The sequence below is a fragment of the Caretta caretta genome, chromosome 3, assembly GCF_965140235.1.
Source record: "Caretta caretta isolate rCarCar2 chromosome 3, rCarCar1.hap1, whole genome shotgun sequence".
Classification (NCBI taxonomy): domain Eukaryota; kingdom Metazoa; phylum Chordata; order Testudines; family Cheloniidae; genus Caretta; species Caretta caretta.
The window spans coordinates 6,707,340-6,733,030 of record NC_134208.1 but is presented as its reverse complement, the minus strand read 5'-3'; the positions used below and the strand labels follow the sequence as shown (position 1 = coordinate 6,733,030).

The 25,691-nt window shown below is 50.7% G+C and overlaps 1 protein-coding gene across 5 annotated transcripts in view; it reads left to right on the top strand.

Annotated features, from left to right (window-relative positions):
* Window positions 1–25,691, top strand: part of EFR3B (EFR3 homolog B) — a 149,942-nt gene that overhangs the window by 72,627 nt on the left and 51,624 nt on the right. For all 5 annotated transcript variants that reach the window (XM_075126303.1, XM_075126300.1, XM_075126302.1 and 2 more), the window contains 2 exons: window positions 1,179–1,306; window positions 15,100–15,250. In XM_075126303.1, coding sequence (XP_074982404.1) covers window positions 1,179–1,306; window positions 15,100–15,250 — 279 coding nt within the window. The remainder of the gene's footprint in view (window positions 1–1,178; window positions 1,307–15,099; window positions 15,251–25,691) is intronic.

Here is a 25,691-nt window from a genome sequence, read left to right as displayed (position 1 = left end):
ATATTTTTTTTATCTCAACAACTTCGTGCCCTGATACAATGAAGAACTAACTGGAACAGATCCTTTCATACGTTACAGTATAATTTTGTCTGGAGGAACAGAAGAAATTTTCTTTTCCCTGAAGAGGTGTTCTGCGGTTGTGTATAAAATAGATGTATAATAAATGCCATGGATGGATGGGAGAACAAGAGGCAAGCTAGCAGCATCCCCGTGTAACTAATTGTGACCACATGCATGCAAATACCACCAGACACGAGTAGGAATTGATGTCTGGGATGCGTGGCTGGTGGTCTCCTAATAGGATGGCAACAGCATCTTCAGAGAGAGCTGGGAGATTGACACGCATGCTGAAAAGGCAGGTAATTATCCCAGGCTGCTTGTGTAACCCCAGCAGATGTAAACTACACCAGGTACAGGGCAGAATCCGGCCTAGTACCTTCCACCTTAGTGGCTGAAGATCACTTTGGTCCTAAAGATCATCTTAGGAAGATAGTGAGGTGGTGAGACCTTGCATTTCTACAGCACCTCCCATCTGAGGAGCTCCAAGTTCCCAACATATGGCACCTGGATAGGTGGCCTGACCTCTGCACCATCCCTGCAAAAAAGTGTGTGGCTTGCCGCAGCTGGAGATAAAGCTTGGGGGCAAATGGGGCAAATAGAGTGAAGTGACTTGAAGGCTGATTCAAGCTGGTGGGTTGTCCGCCCCGGAGGCGGAGGTCTCTGTTTAGTCCCAGCCAGGTCCCACAGACACCAGTTCCTCACCAGTGTGCTTCAGGCATGACCCTGAGGGCTGGCTTTGCTGCTAGTTAGTCCTTTGACTCTGGACTGAGGCTGCCAGCTTGTGCCAGCTGTGAAGTGCGTGGTGGCTCCTCCACTCATTTCACACAGGCCGCTGGGCAGCAGATCCCTCAATGCTAATGGATACTGACAGCTGACCGGGGGGGTTTTGGGCACCTTCCTCTGAAATATCAAGAATCTGGCCAGCGTCCGAGATATGAGATGCTAACTGACTAATTAGGCTATTGGTCTGACCCAGGATGACAATTGGTGTGACTTCCAGTGCTGTTGATTTCAACCTGGAGGCCGAAAGCTCCATAGCCCCTTCCCCTGTGCCGTTCCTTGGGAATTGCCTTGTAAAAGGCAAAGGAGATCAAACCCCGTGTCGGTCTATTTTCCAGGATGGGCTGGTAAAAACCAACATGGAGAAGCTGACCTTCTATGCGCTGTCTGCGCCAGAGAAGCTAGACCGCATTGGCGCGTACCTTTCGGAGAGGCTGATCCGAGATGTGGGCCGGCACCGATATGGGTAAGAGGCAGCGTGACACTGACTCACAGCAAGAACTACGGCGTGTGCAGAAAGAGTGGGTGCCCAAAACATACGGGACAAGGTCCAGGCAAAGACTGAATGAAGCTAATGGGATGAATTGGCGCACCAAGCACTAAAATATCCATATGTCCTGGGGGACACCCAAACTACTGTGTTCTCTGTTGCCTGGCCAGCTACACACACATCAGGTTACATCTAGATGATGGTATCTTGTCACCTATGAATGTACACGTGGTGTGAGACCAGGAATTGAATTACTGTGCCGTTCTCCTCTGCACCTACCTATGCCTGGAGCTACACCAAGCTCAGAGTACCCATTCATCCATGCATATGGAGTTCCAAAGCACCTCTCCCTGTAGTAGCTAGAAGCTGTTAAGAGGCTTGCAACAGCTACTGCTTACCCAAAGTCATCCATAGCACTGAGGGGCAGGACTGCAAAACATAGCTGATTCCTGCCCACCATTGCTAGAGCGCTGTGCTTGGGCAGGCTCGAGGATTTTGTGGGTTGGTGGGTGACGATGCTGGGTTACACCACAGGCTCTTAACTGATTCGTTTTACATACCAAGTGTCTGAGATCTTTAGAACTTTCCCCACCCCATTTCTTGCTGAGGAGTGGAGCCAGGCTGGCTTGTTGCTGTTAGCCCTGGTCACCTGTTTCTATCTGTTACTTTTTCAAGACTCTGCTCAGGGGAAAAGGGCAACAAGTATCTTTTAATGAAAACTGAGTCTCCTCACTTCTGGTTTATTCTGAATCTTGGGCACCTGTGGCCTTCATAGGGTCCAAGGTCAGAAGAGACCATTGTGATCATCTAATCTGCCCTCCAGCGTACCGCAGGCCTGAGAACCGCCCTGAATTAATCCCTGTCTGAATTATGTTTTAGGAAAACATACAGTCCTGATTTTAAAAAATGCCAGTGATGGAGAATCCCCCCAGTTGTTGCAATGATTAATTACCCTCACTGTTAAAAATGTGCACCTTGTTTCTAGTCTGAAGCTTCAACTTCCAGCCAGTAGATCTTGTTATGCCTCTTAAAGAACCCTCTGTTATCAAATTTCTGTTCCCTATGTATGTACTTATAGACTTAACCGTCTCTTTGTTCAGCTAAATAGATAGACTCAAGGAGTTCAGTCCCTATAAGGCATTTTCTAATTCTTTAATCGTTCATGGGGCGCAAAGTCCGACTGTCTGTGTCGAGCCTGTTCCTTTGCCCATGCACCCCTGTGCAGATGGGGTTCCATCCGACCGTACCCCTGGATCCTGTGGCACATTCCTCATGAATCCCGCCAAACCACGCTGCCCCTTTGCCTGGGCACTATATGTGTAAATGTCATCAAAATCTCTGCTTCATAAAGCCATAGGGATGGCTTCTCCTCCTCCTGGCCCATTAGGTAACCATCCACCACTTTGCAAAGTGAGTGTATACAGCAGCCACCCGTGTCGGGAGGAGCGCAGGTCGTATTTTATGCACACTTTGCATTGGTAGCAATGAGGAAGTAGGATACATGGAAGAGGAGGAGACTTAAGCCCACAATTTGATTTTCACAGAACCATTGCATTAGCAGGAGGGTTGTAAGTAAGATGCCGTTCTGGGCGCCACGTTTCAGGAAAGATGTGGACAAATTGGAGAGAGTCCAGATGAGAGCAACAAAAATGATAAAAGGTGCAGGAAAGCTGTGAGGGAAGATTTAAAAAATGGGGTTTGTTTCGACTGGGGAAGAGAAGACTGAGAGGGGATGTGAGGAGTCTTCAAGTGCATAAAAGTTTGTTCTAAAGAGAAGTGTGATAAATGGTTCTCCTTACCCTCTGAGGACAGGACAAGAAGCAATGGGCTTAAACTGCAGCAGGGGAGGTTTAGGTTGAACATTAGGAAAAATTTCCTGTCAGGGTGGTTAAGCACTGGAATAAATTGCCCAGGGAGGTTGTGGAATCTCAGTCATTGGAGGTTTATAAGAACACGTTAGGGAATGGTCGAGAGCAGGGGTCGGCAACCTTTCAGAAGTGGTGTGCCGAGTCTTCATTTATTCACTTTTAATTTAAGATTTCACGAACCAGTCATACATTTTAACATCTTTTAGCAGGTCTTTCTCTCTAAGTCTATATATTATATAACTAAGCTATTGTCAGGTGTAAAGTAAACAAGGTTTTCAAAATGTTTAAGAAGCTTCATTTAAAATTAAATTAAAATGCTGATCTTATGCTGCCGGCCCGCTCAGCCTGCTGCCAGCCTGGGGTTCTGTTCACCTAGGCCGGCAGCAGGCTGAGTGAGGCCTGCGGCCAGGACCCCGGCTGGCAAGGGGCCGGCAGTCAGAACCCCAGACCGGCAGTGGGCTGAGAGGGGCCGGCGGCCGGGACCCAGACTGGCAGTGGGTTGAGCGGCTGAGCCTGCTGCCACTCAGTCCACTGCCGGTCTGGGGTTCCATCCGCTGGCTCCTGCCAGCCAGAGTCCTGGCTGCTGGCCCCCTTCAGCCCGCTGCCAGTCTGGGGTCCTGGCCCTGCCCACATGGAGTGGGTACCTACCTTCTCCCTGGCTCTAGCCCATTCTCTTCCTCTCTCTCTGCACTGAGCTGGGGGTGGGAGCGCACTGAGCACAGGGCTGGGGGTGAAGGAACAGGCTGGCAGTTGGGGTGTAAATTCTGGCCAGGAGCTAGAATGAGGGAGGGGGCTTAGGGTTGTGGCAGGAGGTTGGGGTGTGGAGTGCTTACCTGGGCAGCTCCCATTTGGTGTGAGGGTGCAGGTGGGAATGTGGAGGGTGGGTGCAGGAGCTCCCATTTGGTGCTCAGGGTGGGGGTGGGAATGTAGGGGGTGCAAAAGTCAGGGCACAGGGTGTCGGGGGGCTGGGTATGTGTGGGGGTGCAGGAGTCAGGGCAGGGGGCTGAGGGTGTGTGAGGAGGGTGCAGGAGTCAGGGCTGAGGTCGTGGGGGATGCAGGGATCAGGGCAGAGGGCTGGGGGTGTGTGAGGGGGGTGCAGGAGTCAGGGCATGGGGTGTTGGGGTGTGTGAGGAGGGTGCAGGGGTCAGGGCAGAGGGCTGAAGGGGTGTGTGAGGGCGTGCAGGGGTCAAGCTGAGGGGGTGTGTGAGGGCGTGCAGGGGTCAGGGCTGAGGGTGTGTGAGGAGGGTGCAGGAGTCAGGGCTGGGGTTGTGGGGGATTCAGGGATCAGGGCAGAGGGTATGTGAGGGGGGTGCAGGAGTCAGGGCATGGGGTGTGTGAGGAGGTTGCAGGGGTCAGGGCAGAGGGCTGAGGGCGGTTCAGGGATCAGGGCAGAGGGCTTGGGGTGTGGGCTGGGGTCGTGGGGGTGAGCCCAGCCCCTTGCCCTGAGCAGCTCATGGCAGGGGGCTGGAGGGGATATTCCCTGATTCCACCCCCTTCCCCACGGCCCTGTCCCCACCTCTTCGCCGCCTCCTCCCTGGAGCAGCGAGTGCGCTGTGGGTCCCCTTCTCCCCCTCTCTCGCAAGGGCCATCAGCTGATGAGTGGCAGGGAGGGAGAGGAGGGGGGGGAGGAACCCAGCACGCTGGGGCAAGAGGCAGGAGAGGGGGGAGCTTGGCTGCCCTGCAGCAGTAGCCGGCAGGACCAAGCTTCTTCACCCTGCCCCCGCGGGGGGTGTGTGTGTGTGGAGAAGAGCGGGCTGGGGTGGGCAGGATTTTTAATGGCACGCTGCTGCCAGGGCAGCTGGGACCCCAGCAGGCAGCAGCATGCCATTAAAAATCGGCTTGCGTGCCATCGGTTGCCGACTCCTGGTCTAGATAATACATGGTCCTGCCTCAGTGCAGGGGACTGGACTAGATGGCGTACTGAGGTCCTTTCCAGTCCTACATTTCTGTGGTTCTAGGATTGTAAGATTCCACCCCTAGGTACCAATTATTACCTTGCTCTAAGGCTCAGATTAACATCTCTTTCTGGGGCAAATTAGAATGGGACCTATTGAAGGAAGAGAAACTATTTCATTTGTTCCCTTGACGTTGCAATTTTTTGGCTCAGCCAGTTGACTGGATTCTATATTCTTTCTCCATTTTTCTCCATCTGTCTTTTATGCAGTGCCATGTCTGGGACTTGCATTGTTTACAAACCTATTCCGTTGGTAGCAGAGCAGTTGCTAAGACTAGACAGCTGCTCTGATTAGAGATGCCAAGTGCTGGAAGAGTGCAGAAGGGATCACTCTTTGAAATAAGGGAGAGATTCATTCTCTTTGCCTCAGGAACAAACCCAAGACTGACAAATGTATCTTAACGCCACAGTGCAGTGGGAAGTTCAGTTTGGCTTTCGTCCTCTGGGAAGAGGGGGCAGAGAGGTGCTCCTAAGAAGTGAAAAAGTTGAAAAACCCTCAGTCTGCTATGAATCAGACATCATGACTGACAAGACACCCCAAAGCTTTGCCTGCTGTTATATACATAAGTGGCTGCTAACGGGGCTCTGCATGCTACCCAGAAGAACGACATGAAGAGAGTCTGACATCTGATGCGAGACTTTCTGGGAACTGTTTTTCCTTCCCCCTCTCCCCCCACACCCTCCCAGTGGTACAGGCATGGAATTGACTTAGTGCATCAGTTCATTCCCTGCAGAAGGGCAGATCTCAAGTCTTTCTCTAATCCCTGAAGTCAAGCTCAGGTCATCACCAGTTGGAATTGACGTGCTTCTTCAGACCAGCATCGTGCTGTGACCTAAACTCAAAAGCAATGAATTGTCGGTCCAGAATAAACAGCCATGGGAGAGCTGCAGAATTTAATTTGTGTTTGCTGATCTCCCGCCTTGTAAAATGAAGTTATAGTCCTTTTAAAAAAAAAAAAGAAAAAAAAATTACAGAATCCTTCTGCAATGGTTGTTCATGCTAGTAGCCCCACGGGGTGACCTCTGTGATCTGATTTGCTTGCACTTATATTTTCCTTAATAATTCTCTAGAAATTGCTTGTTTTTTGAACTCTCCTGCAATTGAACCCAGCAGTTACTGGCAGGCAGCAGGTGTCAATCACACCCCAGGACTTCCCAAGTCCCATTTGGCCCTCTGGGCCACCGCTGTGTTCAGTTGTCCCCAAAACAGACTTTCAAATACTGTAATATATGGTTCAGGACACCATTTTTAAAATACACACATTTGGGCTCGGTCTCACTGTGTTCCACACCAGCGTGAATAGGAGTGTTTTCAATGGAGCTACACTGGTCTAATACTGGGGTAAGTGAGAGTGGAATCAGGCCTGGTACCAACTTGTCAAACACACACCTTCCTTATGTGAAAAGAAAAGGAGGACTTGTGGCACCTTAGAGACTAACCAATTTATCTGAGCATAAGCTTTTGTGAGCTACAGCTCACTTCATCGGATGCATACTGTGGAAAGTGTAGAAAATCTTTTTATATACACACAAAGCATGAAAAAATACCTCCTCCCACCCCACTCTCCTGCTGGTAATAGCTTATCTAAAGTGACCACACTCCTTAAAATGTGTATGATAATCAAGGTGGGCCATTTCCAGCACAAATCCAGGGTTTAAATATGAACGTCGGGGGGGGGTAGTTAAAAACAAGGGGAAATAGGTTACCTTGCATAATGACTTAGCCACTCCCAGTCTCTATTCAAGCCTAAGTTAATTGTATCCAATTTGCAAATGAATTCCAATTCAACAGTTTCTCGCTGGAGTCTGGATTTGAAGTTTTTTTGTTTTAATATTGCGACCTTTAGGTCTGAGATCGAGTGACCAGAGAGATTGAAGTGTTCTCTGACTGGTTTATGAATGTTATAATTCTTGACATCTGATTTGTGTCCATTTATTCTTTTACGTAGAGGAATAAATGGACACAAATCAGATGTCAAGAATTATAACATTCATAAACCAGTCAGAGAACACTTCAATCTCTCTGGTCACTCGATCTCAGACCTAAAGGTCGCAATATTAAAACAAAAAAACTTCAAATCCAGACTCCAGCGAGAAACTGTTGAATTGGAATTCATTTGCAAATTGGATACAATTAACTTAGGCTTGAATAGAGACTGGGAGTGGCTAAGTCATTATGCAAGGTAACCTATTTCCCCTTGTTTTTAACTACCCCCCCTCCCCCCCCCCCCCCCCCCCGACGTTCGTATTTAAACCCTGGATTTGTGCTGGAAATGGCCCACCTTGATTATCATACACATTTTAAGGAGAGTGGTCACTTTAGATAAGCTATTACCAGCAGGAGAGTGGGGTGGGAGGAGGTATTTTTTCATGCTTTGTGTGTATATAAAAAGATCTTCTACACTTTCCACAGTATGCATCCGATGAAGTGAGCTGTAGCTCACGAAAGCTTATGCTCAAATAAATTGGTTAGTCTCTAAGGTGCCACAAGTCCTCCTTTTCTTTTTGCGAATACAGACTAACACGGCTGCTACTCTGAAACCTTCCTTATGTGCTGTTACCAGGACCCCATGTGCTCCCTGATTTCGTGGCCTTGGCATTAGCACCAGAATCCACCCTTTGAGGCAACTGCATGAACTAAGCCTGGCACCCTTTGGGGAGTGCAGGACAGCAGAGGGGTGTCTGTCTCTGGGGGGTAGCTGGCTATCTACTGCCGTTTTCTCTTCCTCTGCAGGTACATGTCTGTAGCAAGGTAGCTGGCTTTGCACGTTGTATACAGTGCATCTTTCATTCACACCCCGTCCACCTTTTTGGGGGGGCTTCTGCTGGTGTCTTCTTAGCACAAAGGCTAAGTGCAGCTAAATGTCTCTGCTTGCAGACAGACCCGTTGTAGTTGGCTCAGATCTCTGCTGTTGCGGCACTCCATTGATCAGCAGTTCTGCACTTGGCACCAGTGTGCAGACGGATTTTTACCGCTGTATAAATCTTTAGTATTTCTGAAGGTGGAAGGTTAAAGTCTATTGAACAGTAACTCATTTATTCTGGCTGTGGGGGGCTCTCCGTCTCTCTCCTCTGTGTGTTTGGGCGTTCATACTCAAGGCTGTGCGGTACACTTCCTAGTTTCCTTTTACAAAGGGATTTGGTGCATTGACATATTTAGCAGCTGATCGCCTGTTCGCTCTGTCCGTTGTTTCTGAGAGTGTATTTTTTTCATCTGCATCGTCTTAACATTCAGGCAAGGCGGCGACCCATGCAAATAGAGCCTCCATCTGCAGATTATTTTCTGCTCGTACTAGAAATCTTTGCTTGGAGATTCTCTTCCTCTGTTGCTCGTCGTTTTCCCCCTTACAGAGCGATATGGTCATTGTTGCATGTGACCAAGGCTACCAAATCTAGGATCTTTAAGGAGTCAGGACATGAAATGTACATTAGCTGTATTCTTGTATCCATGGTTGTCTTGGCTGCTTACTGGACCTCTATGTGACACGGCCTATCCAGGTGGGACTCACTCGGCCATCCTATGTCTTCCTTTCTTGTGACCTCTTTCTAACTCCGAGTTAATTGGAATGGAGTGGTTTTTGTTTTTCACCCTCATCTCCTCTCTGAAAGCCAAGGCTAATCTCTGCTGAATGAAGAGAGCCTCTCTCTAGAATAATATGAATAGTGCTGGGTCATGCCCAGGGACACACTGAGATCAGGGCCCTGTGCTAGGCTCTGTACGGACCCAGAGTAGTACATAACCTTTGGCTCTGAAGCACTTACGATCTAAATGGAAAAAGAAAAGGAGTACTTGTGGCACCTTAGAGACTAACCAATTTATTTGAGCATGAGCTTTCGTGAGCTACAGCTCACTTCATCGGATGCATACCGTGGAAACTGCAGCAGACTTTATATATACACAGAGAATATGAAACAATACCTCCTCCCACCCCACTGTCCTGCTGGTAATAGCTTATCTAAAGTGATCATCAGGTTGGGCCATTTCCAGCACAAATCCAGGTTTTCTCACCCTCCACCCCCCCACACAAATTCACTCTCCTGCTGGTGATAGCCCATCCAAAGTGACAACTCTTTACACAATGTGCATGATAATCAAGTTGGGCTATTTCCTGCACACATCCAGGTTTTCTCACATCCCCCCAACCCCCATACACACACAAACTCACTCTCCTGCTGGTAATAGCTCATCCAAACTGACCACTCTCCAAGTTTAAATCCAAGTTAAACCAGAACATCTGGGGGGGGGGGGTTAGGAAAAAACAAGAGGAAATAGGCTACCTTGCATAATGACTTAGCCACTCCCAGTCTCTATTTAAGCCTAAATTAATAGTATCCAATTTGCAAATGAATTCCAATTCAGCAGTTTCTCGCTGGAGTCTGGATTTGAAGTTTTTTTGTTTTAAGATAGCGACCTTCATGTCTGTGATTGCGTGACCAGAGAGATTGAAGTGTTCTCCGACTGGTTTATGAATGTTATAATTCTTGACATCTGATTTGTGTCCATTTATTCTTTTACGTAGAGACTGTCCAGTTTGACCAATGTACATGGCAGAGGGGCATTGCTGGCACATGATGGCATATATCACATTGGTGGATGTGCAGGTGAACGAGCCTCTGATAGTGTGGCTGATGTTATTAGGCCCTGTGATGGTGTCCCCTGAATAGATATGTGGGCACAATTGGCAACGGGCTTTGTTGCAAGGATAAGTTCCTGGGTTAGTGGTTCTGTTGTGTGGTATGTGGTTGTTGGTGAGTATTTGCTTCAGGTTGCGGGGCTGTCTGTAGGCAAGGACTGGCCTGTCTCCCAAGATTTGTGAGAGTGTTGGGTCATCCTTTAGGATAGGTTGTAGATCCTTAATAATGCGTTGGAGGGGTTTTAGTTGGGGGCTGAAGGTGACGGCTAGTGGCATTCTGTTATTTTCTTTGTTAGGCCTGTCCTGTAGTAGGTAACTTCTGGGAACTCTTCTGGCTCTATCAATCTGTTTCTTTACTTCTGCAGGTGGGTATTGTCGTTGTAAGAAAGCTTGACAGAGATCTTGTAGGTGTTTGTCTCTGTCTGAGGGGTTGGAGCAAATGCGGTTGTATCGCAGAGCTTGGCTGTAGACGATGGATCGTGTGGTGTGGTCAGGGTGAAAGCTGGAGGCATGCAGGTAGGAATAGCGGTCAGTAGGTTTCCGGTATAGGGTGGTGTTTATGTGACCATTGTTTATTAGCACTGTAGTGTCCAGGAAGTGGATCTCTTGTGTGGACTGGACCAGGCTGAGGTTGGTGGTGGGATGGAAATTGTTGAAATCATGGTGGAATTCCTCAAGGGCTTCTTTTCCATGGGTCCAGATGATGAAGATGTCATCAATATAGTGCAAGTAGAGTAGGGGCTTTAGGGGACGAGAGCTGAGGAAGCATTGTTCTAAATCAGCCATAAAAATGTTGGCATACTGTGGGGCCATGCGGGTACCCATAGCAGTGCCGCTGATCTGAATGTATAGGGGAAAGGGGTATGATAGATGAATGGCGTAATCAACGTGATGGTACCATGAGTTTTTTGGGAGGTGGGTGGTTGGAGTTAGGAGGGGATTAGGGAAGGGGGTGAGGGAAGGTAGGAAGGGGCAGGTGTGGAGTGATGCGGCGGTGAAGAGACTGTGAAGGAGGTGGTGGGAGCAAACAGCTGATCAGCCCCAGTCAAAACTGTAGTAAATCTCATCGTGTCCGTGGAGCTCCATCTCTGCTGCTTCTGCAGCTGCTCCCCGGCTTCCTTCTCGGCTGGCTCCTCCCAGCCCAGTTTCCTTTCCCCAACACCTCACAGCTTGGGGGAAGGGGTGCACTGCGGGCATCCCCCCTGCTCAGTCGGGATCTTGTGGTTAATGCTCCAGGACAAGAGCCAGGTGCTCCAGGAGCTCTTCTTGGATCTGCCACGTGCTTTCCATAACTCAGGAGGCTGAGTGAACTAATATTTGTAAAGTCATTTGGGATACTGGGCCAGACGCCCGGCTGGCGTAAATCAGCGTAGCGCCGTTCAGAGCCGCACTGACATACAGCAGCTGATGATCTGGCCCGAGATCACATCCTGATAGGGGCAGAGCCGGGAATAGAGGCCACTGCACTTGTGAGGAGCCTGCTGGGTTCTTGTTTAAATGGGGCAGGCCTCATCTTTTACATGGGGAGGTGGCCCAGGGGGCTGCTGGTCCGAATGGAACGTGGCCCACCGGAGCCCGCCGCCTCTGCTGGCATCAGAGGTGAGGCCCAGGCTGCCGGGGAGGAAGCAGTGAGCTAGTGGGGTGAACCCATCAACAAACCCACACCTGTCTCGGTCCACCAATAGCTGGGGGAGTTCACCTTCCCTGGAGGCTTCATCACCCTCTGAAGGAGCTGCTGCTCCGGGATTGCCTGTATTCCTTCTGAGCTGGCTGGGCCCTTATGGGCCGAGGACAGCACTCACTCTGCCCTGTATGCCTGAGGGAGATCTAAGGCGTTAACGCTCTGCGGTCCAGGCCATTAGGCTGCTCACAGCCACACTAAGTGCATGGGCAGCACTGTCTGCAAGTCCCTGCGACCCTATTCTCCTTTCCTAGGTATGAGTAACTCCTGTTCAAGCTTAGGGGAAGGGCTCCTGTCATGCTGCTAGAGAAGAGGAACAGTGGTCCAGTGATTAGGGCTGTAGCCTAGGGCTTTGGAGACCTGGGTTCAAGTCCCTGTGTTGCCAAAGACTCTTTGTATGACCTTGGGCAAGTCATTTAGTTGCTCTGTGTCTCAGCTTCTCCATCCGTACAATGGGGATAACACCCTTCCCTGCCTCATACGGGGGTTATGAGGATACTACAGTGATAGGAGCCATATAAGGACCATTGATAGAGATTGGGGCCCGCAGAGTCCAGCTTGGAGGTTGCACTGATCATTGCCAAGCGCAAACAGCTTGGGAGGGTGCTGACTTGACTCTGGGAGACAGAGTATTTTCAGTGTGTTATGATTTTAATCAAATCTGTGATGCAGCACCTGATGCCAAACATCTGTTAGCTGAAGCCAGAGGAGCAGGACCCTGTCCTGCAAAGAGCCAAATAATTCTCATTACGTGCTCCGGGGGGGCAGGCCGTGTTCAAAAAAACATCCTGCCGGGCTGGGTCACATATGCGAAAAGCAAGAGCCCTGATACCAGCGTCTGAGAGATGGAACGGGGACGCTCACGGAGGCTGTAATAATGCCTCTCACTTACTGCAAAGCATGTTGCTGACATTAGCCAACTCATCCTCCCAACAGCCCCAGAGGGTGAGGGAAACTAAGACAGCGAGGGGATGGGACTTGCCCCAGGCGACACATGGGGGCTAGTGTCTGAGGCACGGTTGGAAATTACAAACTCTTGGCTCTGGGGCTTGCACCCTCACCACTAGACTGTCTGCTGCCAGAGGTCTGGAACTAGATCTGCCTTTCCCACACGTGCCTTCCCCGTACATAAACCTTTTCAGTGGGCTGGCTGACTCTTTTGATCAGGTCATGGGATTTTAGTTGGTTTCACTGGGGTAACTCAGAAGTCCAACAGCTGTCTGGAAAGCCCAGTTTTGTTTGCCAATCCCAGGTCCATCTGTAAGACTTGAGTCTGTCTGTGAAATAGCCACTGAGGGTATTGGGACAGATCCATTGACTTCAATGGAGTTACGCTGATTTATACTAGCTGAGGACCTGATTCTCTGTTGCGAGTGCACTTTAATTTGGGGAAGGGCAATAAATACATTTCTGGGGCAGCTCACTCCTTCCACGACTGCAGGGTCCAAAGGCTGCTTGGCCTGTCTCTTTGTCATATAACTAGCCAACCAGAGAAGTAATCCAGAGCCATCTGCAGCCTGCATGCACAGACACCTCCAGAGCCGCATCAAAACAACCAGATTCAATTTGTCTTGGAAACCAAATGTGACACAGAACAAATTCTGAAACTGGAACCTAATCAGGCAGCCTGCACGGTGGTGTGTGTCCAATAAAGACTTATTCCCTGATGTTCGCAGTCTCTCCTTCCGTCTCTTTTCTCCTGTTCAAATATAGGAGCATTAGAAAAGAGATTTAATAAGTGACCTGAAAAGACCTGCAGTGACAACTCACTGCAAACAGTCCGGTGAGGTGCCCTTCTGCTTCTCCCTCCGGTGTTCGTCCTTGGAGCTGAGACGCACCTACCACGCTCATTGACATCAGCGAATGGCGGGGGCCTGACCTTTGAGGGGATGCTGTCGGTGTAAGATGCCTGATGTGGAATTCACCCTCTCTTATGATCCATCAGAGCTGGGGGTGGTGACCGGCAGCACCAGGGACACTTTTACCCAGGTATTTTCTGGAAAATCAGGGCTGCCTGGAGAGTTTTCTGGCTACACGTGGGGTGCAAGGGCAGCATTACAGATCTGATTTAGTTGAGTCTCTGCGCATACAATGCACTGACTAGGTTCATAGATTAAAGGCCAGGAGAGACCTTTGTGATCCCGGAGTCTGACCTCTTGTCTATAACACGGGGCAGAGATCTTCCCCACAATAATTCCTTTCGAACTAGAGCATATCTTAAAATAAAATAAATAAATAGATTAAAAAAAATCCAGTCTTGATTTAAGAATCGCCAAGTGATAGTGAATCTCTGCAACCCTTGGTAAGCTGTTCTAATGGTTAATTACCCTCCCTGTTTTTAAAAAAACCCCACGCCTTATTTCCAGTCTGAATTTGTTTAGCTGCAACTTCCAGCCTTTGGATCACATTAGACCTTTGTCTGCTAGATTCCCTGCCCTAAAGACTGTGCAGTTGAAGATGGAGAAGACATGGGGCGAGTCATTTGTAGCATGACTAGTACCAGGTGATTGTTTCCTGCTGTTCTTCATCGGGAGGAGGCAAAGGGTCTTTTCGCCTCCAGCAAAGAGATCCGAGTCCAGCCGCCGGTGCTCGCAGATGTTCAGCTGCGGCAGGGCTCTGAGGCATCACTGTGGGTGGTGGGATGTCTGACTTCCCCCGAAGTGCTCTATTTTGCTATCGGGTTATGCTCCTTCTGCCCTGCCTCCTGTTGCGGGGTTCAGGATATTGTAAAAGACCAAAGAGCCTGTGTCCCCATGGACTCAGCTGTAAGAAGACAACCAAGCAGGAAGACCGAATCCGGAATCGGTTGAGTAGCTTTGGAAAACACTATTCAGAGCCTTGTTCTGTTGCTGCCTCCTGGAGCTCTCTGGGCCTTGTGGGGCTGTTATTCCTAGAGAAATGAACGTGTAAAGAGAATCATCGTATTGCTTTTTCGAGTAGCTCTTCCTGCAGCTTATTCCCCACCACAAGTCCTCTTAACCCTCAGTTTGCACCATTCCAGTTATTTCCCCAGCAGCCTCTTGCAGAGTAATGGGCGCTGGGAGCAGATTAACCCTTTCAGAAGCAAACGTGGGGTTTAATACAAATTGCCCATAATGCTATATTACTGCCTGGGCCAGATCCTCAGCTGGCGTAAATCAGCAGGGCTCCATTGACAGCTGAGGATTGGGCCCTGTGCTGTTGTAGCCTCCAGAGATCTTCATACGCAAACATTAATGATGACAAAGAGTCCCGTGGCACCTTATAGACTAAGAGACATATTGGAGCGTAAGCTTTCGTGGGTGAATCCCCACTTGGTTTTCCTCCAATACGTCTGTTAGTCTGTAAGGTGCCACAGGACTCTTTGGCGCTTTTACAGATCCACACTAACACGGCGACCCCTCTGATACTAAACATTAATGAATTAAACTGAGGATCTGATTCCTTCACGGTGTGTTGTGCAGTAAGCCTGCTTTACGGATGGGGAAACTGAGGCATGGAGGGGTGAAGTGACTGGCTCAGGATTGCACAGTGAGTCAGCAGCAGAGCTGGCAGTTGACCCAAGGGTTCCTGAGACCCAGTCCTCCTGCTCTAGTCACTGGGCCTCCTTTCCTACAAGGTGAGTTACTTTTGCAATATGCCGTTTCCCTCAGGTACGTGTGCATTGCCATGGAAGCCTTGGACCAGCTGCTAATGGCCTGTCACTGCCAGAGCATCAACCTGTTCGTGGAGAGCTTCCTGAAGATGGTGGCGAAGCTGCTGGAGTCAGAGAAGCCCAACCTGCAGATCCTGGGTACAAATTCTGTAAGTAGCAGCCTTGGCAAGGCCGAGCCTTTCGTCGTATCTTCTCGTGCAGAATGGTTGTCTTCCTCCCCCTCCTCTGATCCCCCTCCTTTTATAGCGATCCTTTGCAGAGTAATGAGATCCTGGTTCGATTCTGCCTGTTCCAATACGCAGGGGCACAAGAGCATGTTCATACACCAGCTTTTTCCCCCTGGAGAGCCAGGTTCAAGCCTTGCCCAGATCACAGGTGGATCGTGATCTCCTCCTTCTCTAGCCACATCTCTGAACCACCGTGTGTGTCAGAAAATCTCCGGTTGGGAGAGGCTCAGGCTCGGGGCTGCAGGCCAGGGTGAAAGGGCATGAGTAGGAGCTGGGGCGGGGGCAGAGCTCGTGACGAGAATAGCCGGAGGGCTGTGGATCAGGATTGAGGGGCATCATCAGAGCTGTACGGGGGGAGCCCAGGACTGGGAAAACCGTGAAAGTCCCAGTGGCTTTCCCCACCCCATAAACCTAGTAGAGGGGAATAGCTCGTTCTGTGCTCTGGAGATCAGTAAGTGGAAGAGGGGCACAGGTGTGGGGTGGTGAATGGCGGGTCGGGGAAGAGTGTGTGTGCGTGTGAGAGAGAGAGAGAAGTCAGAGGTGAGAGGCAGAGAAAGAGACTGAGGGGTGTGGAGTGAGAGAGACAGGGAGGCAAAGAGCTGGAAGGATGGATCCAGTGAGGAGGTGGGAGAGGCTGATGGGATGAGAGTGGGAGAGACCCAATGGGGTGAATGGGTGTGGGGGAAGGGTAGGAGGAATAGGGGTATCAGGAGAGGATGAGATGGGGAATCAGTAGCAGAGAGGGGGAATGGAGACATGGGGAGGGAGCTGTTGAAAGCGGGAGGGGGATTGAGGGAAGTGGGTTGAATTTAGGGGATGGAATGAATGAAGACGGGACAAAGAGGGAGGGAAGGGGCTGTATTAAGCATTAAGCTTGTCCTGGGTCTGGAGGACACCAAGGGGCCAGTGCCCAAAGCTCATGGCCCTACTGAAATGGACCTTTATGGGGCGAGGATTGGGTTTGTCCCTGCTGTCGACCTGCCAGCAGCCCCAGGGGAAATGTGGAGCCTCTGTCATTTCTGTTGCATTCTCACCCTGCAAGTGGCGTCTGTGTGAACGGGGTCGGCGCACTGGCAGAGGGGGAGACGTGGGGTGAGAAAGACGGTGCCTACTGGTGTTGGCTTTCTGTGGCTGGGATTGTGCGGTGTCCAAAAGGTGAAGGGGCCTTAAAGGGATATGGTCACTTAGGGGAAAGTTTGCAAAACTGGCCACTCTTTTGGGATGTGTCAGTTCTTAGGAGCTTCTCCTAAGCCAGCTAGGGCCCGATAATCAGAGGTGTAGGGCACCCGCAGCTGCCGTTGCCTTCACTCGGAGTTGCTGCAATATTGCCAGCCTAAGCATTCAAAAATCGGTAGTCAGGTCCACAGAAATCATGAGACGGAAGGAAAAAACGTTCTGTCTCCTTTCCTCTTTGAACTTTTAGGGCACATTCCGGGCACCTCTTCAAGTTGCTTTTTCTGAAACCCTACGAGCCAGAAACATATTAAAAAAAAATAAAATAAAAAGAATGAGTTTCATGAAATAACGAGACTCCGGGACTTGGGGCTTTTTGGGGGAAGAAAAAACAAATCTAACAAGTTTCATGATGCAGTCACAAGAGTTGGCAAGGCTGTTGATGGGTACCCAGTGCCTCTGGAAATCAGGCTCAAGGTGTCTGAAGTTGGCCACCCAAGAAATCCGTGACTATGTGTGGGTTCAGAAGTCAAATTTAGCTAAAAGCATGCTGAATACAGTGAAGTGAGACCAGTTAGTCTCCCTGGCTGATTCACATGCTGCTGATCTCACTTCACTGTATCCAGCATGGTCCAGTGGATAAGATGCTGGGCTAGGACATCAGAGACCTGGCTTCTATTCCCAGCTCTGCTAAGGATTCCCCTGGCTGAGGCAATTCTCTGTGCCTCAGTTTCCCCAGTTTCTGTACAAGGGGGATAATACCATCCACTCTGGATCTGGAATAAGTTGCAGGGGACAGTGCTGCAGGGTGCGGCTTGACCTTGGTCCTCTTTCTTTGGACCCTGCTCTCCAAGCTTAGCAGAGTCCTTTGCCTGTGAAATCCCAGCTGAAAGGCTCTGCTGATGGCTGGTCTCTGTGGCCAGAGGAGGGTCTTTCCCTTTGTGTTAAGCTGTGACAGTCCTAGACAAATCCCAGGCTGGGTTTTCGTGCTCCGTGTAATGAGCTCTGGCACCCGAGACCCGCTGGGGGATTGTTTAGAGCTCCGTGCCTCTGGACAAAGGCTGAACCATGGAAGGGAGTTGTACAAAGGAGATTCTTAGCAGCAGCTTTATATCCAGAGAGAGCAATGTCAGCTGGAGCAAGCTTAGCCCAGCTGCTATGGCTCGCGCCTGGAGGGGCTGCCTCCCTGCATCTTGTAGCTATGGGAAGCTGGCAGGGTCACAGCTGCAGGAGCGAGCAGGACAGACACTGGCATAGCAAGCCCAGCTGCCAGGATCAAGACCCCTTTCCTTGGCTCAGTCTGTTCTGGTAACTAGCAGGCATGCCGGGGCACTACTACTTCTCTCAGTCCTTAGCTAGTATTGCCCAGCGCTGAGTGCTGAGAATCAGGACTCCTGGGTTCTTTTCCTGTCTTTCCTCCTGATTTGCTGTGTGGCCTTGGGCAGTCACGTCACTGCTCCGTGCCTCAGTTACCCCCTCTGTAGAGCGGGGATCGTCTCGTTGCTCAGCCCTGCCAAGCTCTTTGAGATCCTCGGATGAATATTGAGCGCTCACCATGAACAATTCTGAACAGCAGGCAGACTCGGTACAAATCATGCTGGGTTCATGTGCAGTTTGTGAGCAGAGAAAGGGCTGAATTAGACAGCAACTGCATTTGCAAGAAATAATTTTGGTCAGCTCAAGTATGTAACATTACCCCCATTCTACAGATGGGAAAACTAAGGCACAGTGGTGAAATGACTTCCTCCAAACCACACAGGGCAGAGGTCCCGATTCACAATCCCCTGCTCTAACTACTACACGTGCTGTCTCCAGCTGGGTAACTGCTCGTACAATGGCTCTTCATACGTGCGTTTGGTGGGACAACTAGAACCGCTTATTGGTTGCTTCATTTCTCTGGAGCACTAGGTTTATGTGACAGTTAGTTAGGCTTTTGAAGACCCTGTGGACCTCTTGGAACCTGGCTTGATGGCTTCAGCATTGCTAGTTATAATCCTTTAGGCAGCGGAGACCTGTAGCTTTCTCTGGCTTAGCCATGTGGGTGGGTGACTGTTTACAGCTCTCCTGTTTGAACTCTTGTGGATGCATCTCAAAGTTCCTGGCTTGAGACTTGGCTGTGTAATAGACCATCCTCCTGCTGGATGGGAAACCCTGCTCTTGGGTTACGGCCAGCGGCTGCATCCCAGCTGGCAGGCAGGGCAGCTCTGTGTTGCAGAACAGAACGTTCCCAAGACCAGCGTGGGTTATAAATATCGCCACATAAAAACCGGAGGCACAGTCAAAAGCTTTCACACCCTGTTCTTCAATGATGTTAATTGCTCCAAATTGAAAGTGATGGGAAACTGCCATGACGCATCCATCAGCAGAGCTATTAATCCACAGACATCAGAGAAGCAAGATCATTGATCGGTCGAGCTAAGTTAGCATAATGCTGCTGTTGGCAGGCTGGCACTGTCTCCTACTGTAATGACTCTGCCCTCAATAGCCACTGGATGGGAATCCTAGGATAGAATTATATTCTCCCAGTAATAAAGCGCATATCTGTTCAGGGAAAGGAGAATCTCCACTAGCTGTCTAAGGCCTATGACACACAGCTGAGCTGTTCTGGGTCCATCCAGTAGAGGGCAGTGATCTCTTTCTTCCCCACCCCCCAGTTCATTCTGATACACTGTAATACAGAGCACTCTATGAGCAGTCATTTCTTCACATCCCTGCCTCCCTACCTCTGTGGTGTCATTCTGCAGGTGGGAAAACTGAAACACCGAGAGGTTAAGTGCTTCTCCTTAGGCTGCAGAAGAAGTCCGTGGCAGAGCTGGGATTAGAAGTTGGAAGCTCCTTGCTCCCCGTCCAGTGTTTAAAGCATTCAGCAACACTGCCTCCCTAAGTAAAATTGGAACTCTGTCCAAACACCTCCTAACCTTTAGCGGCTCTGATAAACCAGAGCATGGATCCCAGGGCCTCATTGTGCCAGGGGCTGTACGGACACGCAGTAAAGAGATATTTCCTCCCCCAAAAGGTGGATGAGGCAAACTGCATGGGGCTTGGAGGCAGAGGTGAGGGGTCTGCCAAGTGTGTGTGTTTGGACCTGCGGGAGTCTCAGCTCGCCACCTGCCCGGGTGTTGCGCAGGCCATGGGAGAGCCATGGAGGCAGAAAGGAAGTGAGAGGCGACAGACCTGTATTTCGGTTTGTGGCAGCAGCAGCCACCTCCCCTCTTGGGCCGCCTGGAGCGTAGTGATTTTAATGGGAGTTGCTTTTTCACGCTTTTTCAAACCTTCAGCTTGCCGAAGGATTGGAGGTGACAGTCGTCAGCTGCTGGGCTCCAGACATTTCATCCCAGTGCTCGCGCTGTGCTGATCAAACCCTCCTCCGTGCTCACTCGAGCCAACAGGGAGCTGTGAGTGAGTGGGAGGATCAGACCCAAAAGAAAACACTGGGTCTGTCTCAGTCCGGTTCCCCTCCCAGATGCAATGGGGACCGAGCAGCCTAGGATGGAGGGGTAGCAAGTGGGACCCTGCCATGAGTCACTTTGTGGAAAGGAGCGGGGTTTATCAGCAGCTGATCTTTTAAATGAGACGGATGGCCCCCGTAGGCGGGAGGCTGATTGTACCTGGGAAGCATGGAATCACTACTGGAACATGGCCTTCGCAGCCCCGTTCCCTTCAGTTGATTTAATGATGGATTTCGAGGGTGCCCGTGGTCGGTAATCAATTTGGGAGAGTAAAGGGGAGCCATAGAGTCCGGTGAACATGAGGAATATCCATCCAAAGGCATAATGAAAAACACTGGGCTCAAGGGAAATTCACTGCTGCTGAGCAGGGCTGGATTGTCATGCCTGCCAACCGGAGGGTCAGAGGCTGCTCTTGGTTACTCCGGTTGCAGGCTCAGATGCTGCTCTCAGCTACTGTAGTGTTAATCTGAATCCCTCCGTTAATGTTAATCTCAATCCCTGTGCCAGCAGGCCAGCTGCCTCCCTCAATCCCTTCCTGGCCTGGGGTTGCTCTGCAGCAGGCCAGCCTCAGTTTCCCCCTCTTCAGGGCACTTACAAACTCCACACAGTCTCTCGTGGCTAACGCCAGCCCTGCCTGGGAATGGGTGAATAACAGAAAGAAATAATTTAAGAGACCAGGTCAGGGAGGTAATATCTTTCATTGGACCAACTTCTCCAGGTCCAAATAAAGTCCACCAGCCAAGCATCAAACTTCACAGTCAGCCATGGGGCCTCCTACCATATCTCTTCTTGGGTCGCAGTCTGCTCTTCGTGAAGCTGTTGCGCCCAGCTGGTGTTTAGCCCTCTGCCTCTGGCCTCCCTTTCTCCAGGTTAGGGTCTCCTGCAGGAGCTTCCTGCTCACAACTGGTCTCCTTTACTACAATTTCCTCCTCCTGTTCCCCTCTGGCTCATTATGGGGAACTCTGGCCCTCCATCAGAGAGGCTGCCTATGAGGCACAGGTGGGCTGGATCAGTTCCCTCTTACAGGGTGGACCTGGCCCTTTGACACCCTCCATGGATTTCAGAGGAGTTGCTGGCGCAGCTGAGATCAGAAATTGGACCTGGAGTCTTCTGTGTCTATACAGATCAGGTTCAACGTGTAGATCAGCTACAAACATCTCCCCTGACGCAGCCCCGGGCCAGTGTGAGAAATGCGGGGCGGGGAGAGGATCATGAAAGCTGTCCCCGCCCGTTCATTCCTTGCCCGTTATTGCTCCAGCAGCGCAGACCGTCTGCAATAGCAATCCAGATCGTGAAGCAGGACAGTCTTGAGGAAGAATTGCCTAGTGGTTAGAGCAGAGGACTGAGGCTCACATGCTGGGGTTCTGTCATTGACCCTGGCTTGGAGTGCATGTATGGTGCGTATGTATCGAAATGTCTTAGGAATAACAATGGGCGCTGAGGATTTGGCTACTGCCTGGTTTGTGGTATTTCCCTGTGGTTTTTTTCGGTGGTCAGTTGCATTGCTGGCAATGAACTCTTAATAAATTTATTCCAGCTACGTTCTGGTCTGACTTGAGGGGACCCTCTGCCTGCCATGTGGTGTTCTGCACTCCATAATTCAGAGGAACGCTCAGGACAATTTCTGCAGAGAACCTGCTGTGTGCTTGTGTTGGGAAATGGGTAGCGGTAATGAGATGCTTCCTCCTCTCTCTGCTAAGGAGAAACTGTTTCAGGTGCAGGCTTAATTAAAGGGTATTGTCGCAAACAGTCCCTACTGTAATGGAGCTAATGATGGAGGCGTGAGGATGCTGTTTATAGACAGCCAGGCTGAGTCACACCTGTGAAATCTTGTCTTCGAAATGTCTTCCCTTCACTGAGTCACGCGTTGCTAATCCCCAATACTGATCATTCTCACACGCCCCCAGTGGGGGGGCTCGTTCCACAGTTCTCTCGGATGTGCCCATCTCAAGGCATTTAGCAGAGATGTGTGCAAATCCTGTTATTGCTATATCCCTGAAGGCCTCCATTCGCCCATGCAGATTCTGCACCCTTGGGGAGTCTCTGTAGTGCAGAAATCCGGCTCAGACACATGTAGAAGCCCCAAACCCTCTCTCATCCACGCACACGTGCCTGCATTCCCCTTAGCACATGGGCTTGCTGGACGGGGCATAGGTGCCAACCCGTGTCCCAGCCTGCCCACCTAGCAGTGAGGACATAAAGCTTGTGTTCTGATAGTCCACCAGTGCTATCCCACAATTCCCAGGGCCTGCTTGTTCCATCCCTTCTAGATCCCAACTTCCTACTTGCCTCCTATGCGTCGGAAGCAACTTGCTGGTTGAAGTGCAGCTGTTTGGTGTTTAACCCCACACGGACGGCTCAGCTTTGCACTCTGACTCTCATGTAACTCTGCATAAGCAGGTCCCCTCTCAGGACTCGGAGGTCCTAGGGTTCAGCAGAGATATGTGTGGGTCCTGTTATTAATTTTGCTGTGTTTCTCTACTGAAATCGGCGATGGTGCTCGGTGCTGTACGTAAAGGCTTGAGCCTCCAGGAGCTTACAGTGCCGTTCAGATGCATGCATGAGACTTCCAATAGCTGTCGCGTGTCAGGGGTGTTCGCCTGAGTTTGGGGCGACGGGGGTGTGGGGGAGAATCCTGCGGCGGTTTCTCAACACGGCTACCCTGTGAGATAGGGAAGGATCGTTATCCCTGTAGTATAGGTGGAGAAGGTGACACACAGTGGGGAAATGATCTGCAGAGCCTCAGCAGCTCGGAATTAGAACCCAGGAGTCCTGGTGACCCCACCTGCTCGAACGGCGAATGTTTATTTAAAAAACCTTATTTGAAGTTAGTTCCTTGAATTTTTAATAATTTAACTCATAAAAAATTTCCAGTGTCTGTCAAAGCTGATGCTTTGGTCTTTAGGTACCTGTCTCTGGCTTCTCCTGCTTTGGAAGACTTTGAAGTATGCGTGACTGGCGACAGCCCCACTCTGAGCCCAGAGACGCTGCTGGGTGTTTTCAGATATGCTTCAGTCTATGTACAGCAGAGAAAGAGCATCATTACAAACCACAGGTCCCTCTGCACTCTCAATGGTTGGTTTGAGCCTGGGTCGCCAATACAGTTAATCAGGGACTGCTAATGGCTGGTGGAGCCTTTCATCTACAGGTCACTCGCTCCAATCCATCTCGGGGCAGGCAAAGCACAAAGCGATTCCGGTCTGATGGCTGTCTACTGGAGTGAAATGCGTGGTTGGTCTGAGTCTAGGTCCCTATGGACAGATGTTGCCATCCCAATTTATTACGTGTATTAAGGTAGCATCCAGAAGCCCCCCATCCGATCCGGGTCCCATTGTGCTAGGCGCTGGCTAGACAGACAGAGGGAGACAGTCCCTGCTTTCAGACAGCTCAGTCTGCAGTTGGCACCATGTTGCAGCCCTGGTTGGCAGGCAGAGCAGAGGGGCCACAGATCGAGTGGGCTCTGGGGAATGTTCTCCTTTCTCAGCCCCAGGAAGAGGCCCCTGCAGGCCAGGATGGAGGCAGATTGGCAGGAGATGGGCAGCAAGCAAGAAGCTCCGCTGCCTGTCTGTTGTGCTCTGGAGCTTGTCAATGGGGCATCTTTTGGGAGCACTTAATGTCCCCCTACTCTAAAACAAACCTTCTCCCCAAAAAGGAGAGGCTGCAGCCAATGCTGCCGGTGCCAGCCGACATTGAAGGCCTGGGAGCTTTAGGATTCTAGGGTGACAATCAAGGGAAACTAATTAAAATCGGTGTCTTCCGTTGGGATAACTAGCTCCTTCGCTGGTGGGGGGATGGGCAGGAGCATCCTTCCCAGTTCTCTCACCCCGGGGTCCAAGTCTCGTCCCATATCAGCACATGGATGTGTAGTAAGCTAAGCGGGCGGCTGCCTTCTTCTGCAGCCAGTGGTATAAGGTTCGTTATATAACACTGCTGCTTTTCCTGGTAAATAATGGAGGCATTTATAGGTTGAAAGAGGGTCCCTTTTTTCTGGGAACCGTTCCCAACGCGGCTGAGCCAGCTTGTTGGATTGCACAAAGCCAGTCTTTCATTTCCTCTTTGGATCTGACATTTTATTAAGAGAGCAAAAATCGTGCGCCTAGAGGCGAATCAGTCCCTTCTGCCCGTGCAATGATCTGAACACCGAAGATAGAGGCTGAGCAAAATGTGCAGATGATACAAAACTACTCAAGAAAGTTTAAGTCACAGGCAGACTGTGAAGAGCTACAAAAGGATCTCTCAAAACTGGGTGACTGGGTAACAAAATGGCAGATGACATTCAGTGTTGATAAATGCAAAGTAATGCACATTGGAAAGCATAATCCCAACTAGACATATAAAATGATGGGGTCTAAATTGGCTGTTTCCACTCAAGAAAGAGATCTTGGAGTCATTGTGGACAGTTCTCTGAAAACATCCACTCCATATGCAGTGGCTGTCCAAAAAGCGAACGGAATGCTGGGAATCATGAGGAAAGGGACAGATAACAAGACCGAGAATATCGTATTGCCACTATATAAATCTGTGGTGTGTGCAGATGTGGTCGCCTCATCTCAAAAAAGATGTATTGGAGTTGGAAAAGGTTCAGAAAAGGGCCACGCAAATGAGGAGGGGGATGGAACAGCTTCCATCTGAGGAGAGATTAATAACACTGGGACTTTTCAGCTTGGAAAAGGGGGATATGATAGAGGCCTATAAAATCATGACTGCTGTGGAGAAAGTAAATAAGGAAGTGTTAATTACTCCTTCTCATAACACAAGAACTAGGGATCACCAAATGAAATTAATAGGCAGCAGGTTTAAAACAAACAAAATGAACTTTATCTAACTCTTTTTGGAACCCTGTTATACTTTTTCCACACAACACACAGTTAACCTGTGGAACTCCTTGCCAGAGGATGTTGTGAAGGCCAAGACCAGGGGTCTCAAACACGCGGCCTGCCAGCTCCCCACGGCCCCCCCCAGCATTTACCTAGAGTGGCTCCAGCCAGGCATGCACCGGGGGCATGGCAGGCTGCCTGCCCTGCCCCTGTGCTGCTCCGGGAAGCGGCCGGAACCTGGAGGGGTCCCAGGGGTCTGTGTGTTGCCCTGGCTGCTCCTCCAGGTACCTCCCCTGAAGCTCCCATTGGCCGCAGTTCCTCATTCCTGGCCAATGGGAGCTGCGGGGGCCGGTGCCTGGAGGCACGGCCAGGGCAACACACAGACCCCTGGGCCCTCTTCCCCCCGCCCCCCCAGGTTCCAGCCGCTTCCCAGAGCAGTGCGGGGACACAGCAGGCACGGAGCCTGCCCTGCCCCTGGTGCGTGCCGGGCCAGAGCCTGCCCCCTGAACCCCTCCTGCAGCCGAACCCCCTCATGTACTCCGCACCCCTGCCGCACCCTTCCTGAGCCCCCTGCCATACCCTGCACCCGAGCCTCCTGCTGCACCCCAACCCCTCCTGGGAATGGGAGCAGGGAAGGGGTGGGAAGAGGCAGGGCAGGGACGGGGTCTCATGGAAGGGATGGAGCGGGGGCGGGGCTGGGGAAGTGGGGGGTGGGTGGGTGCCAGTGATGCGGCCCTCGGGCCAATTTATTAATCCTCATGTGGCCCTCGTGGTCCTCTGAGTTTGAGATCCCTGGCCAAGACTATAACAGTGTTCAAAAAAGAACTAGATAAGTTCATGGAGGATAGGTCCATCCATGGCTACTAGCCAGGATGGGCAGGGATGGTGGCCCTACCCTCTGTTCGCCAGAAGCTGGGTGACGGG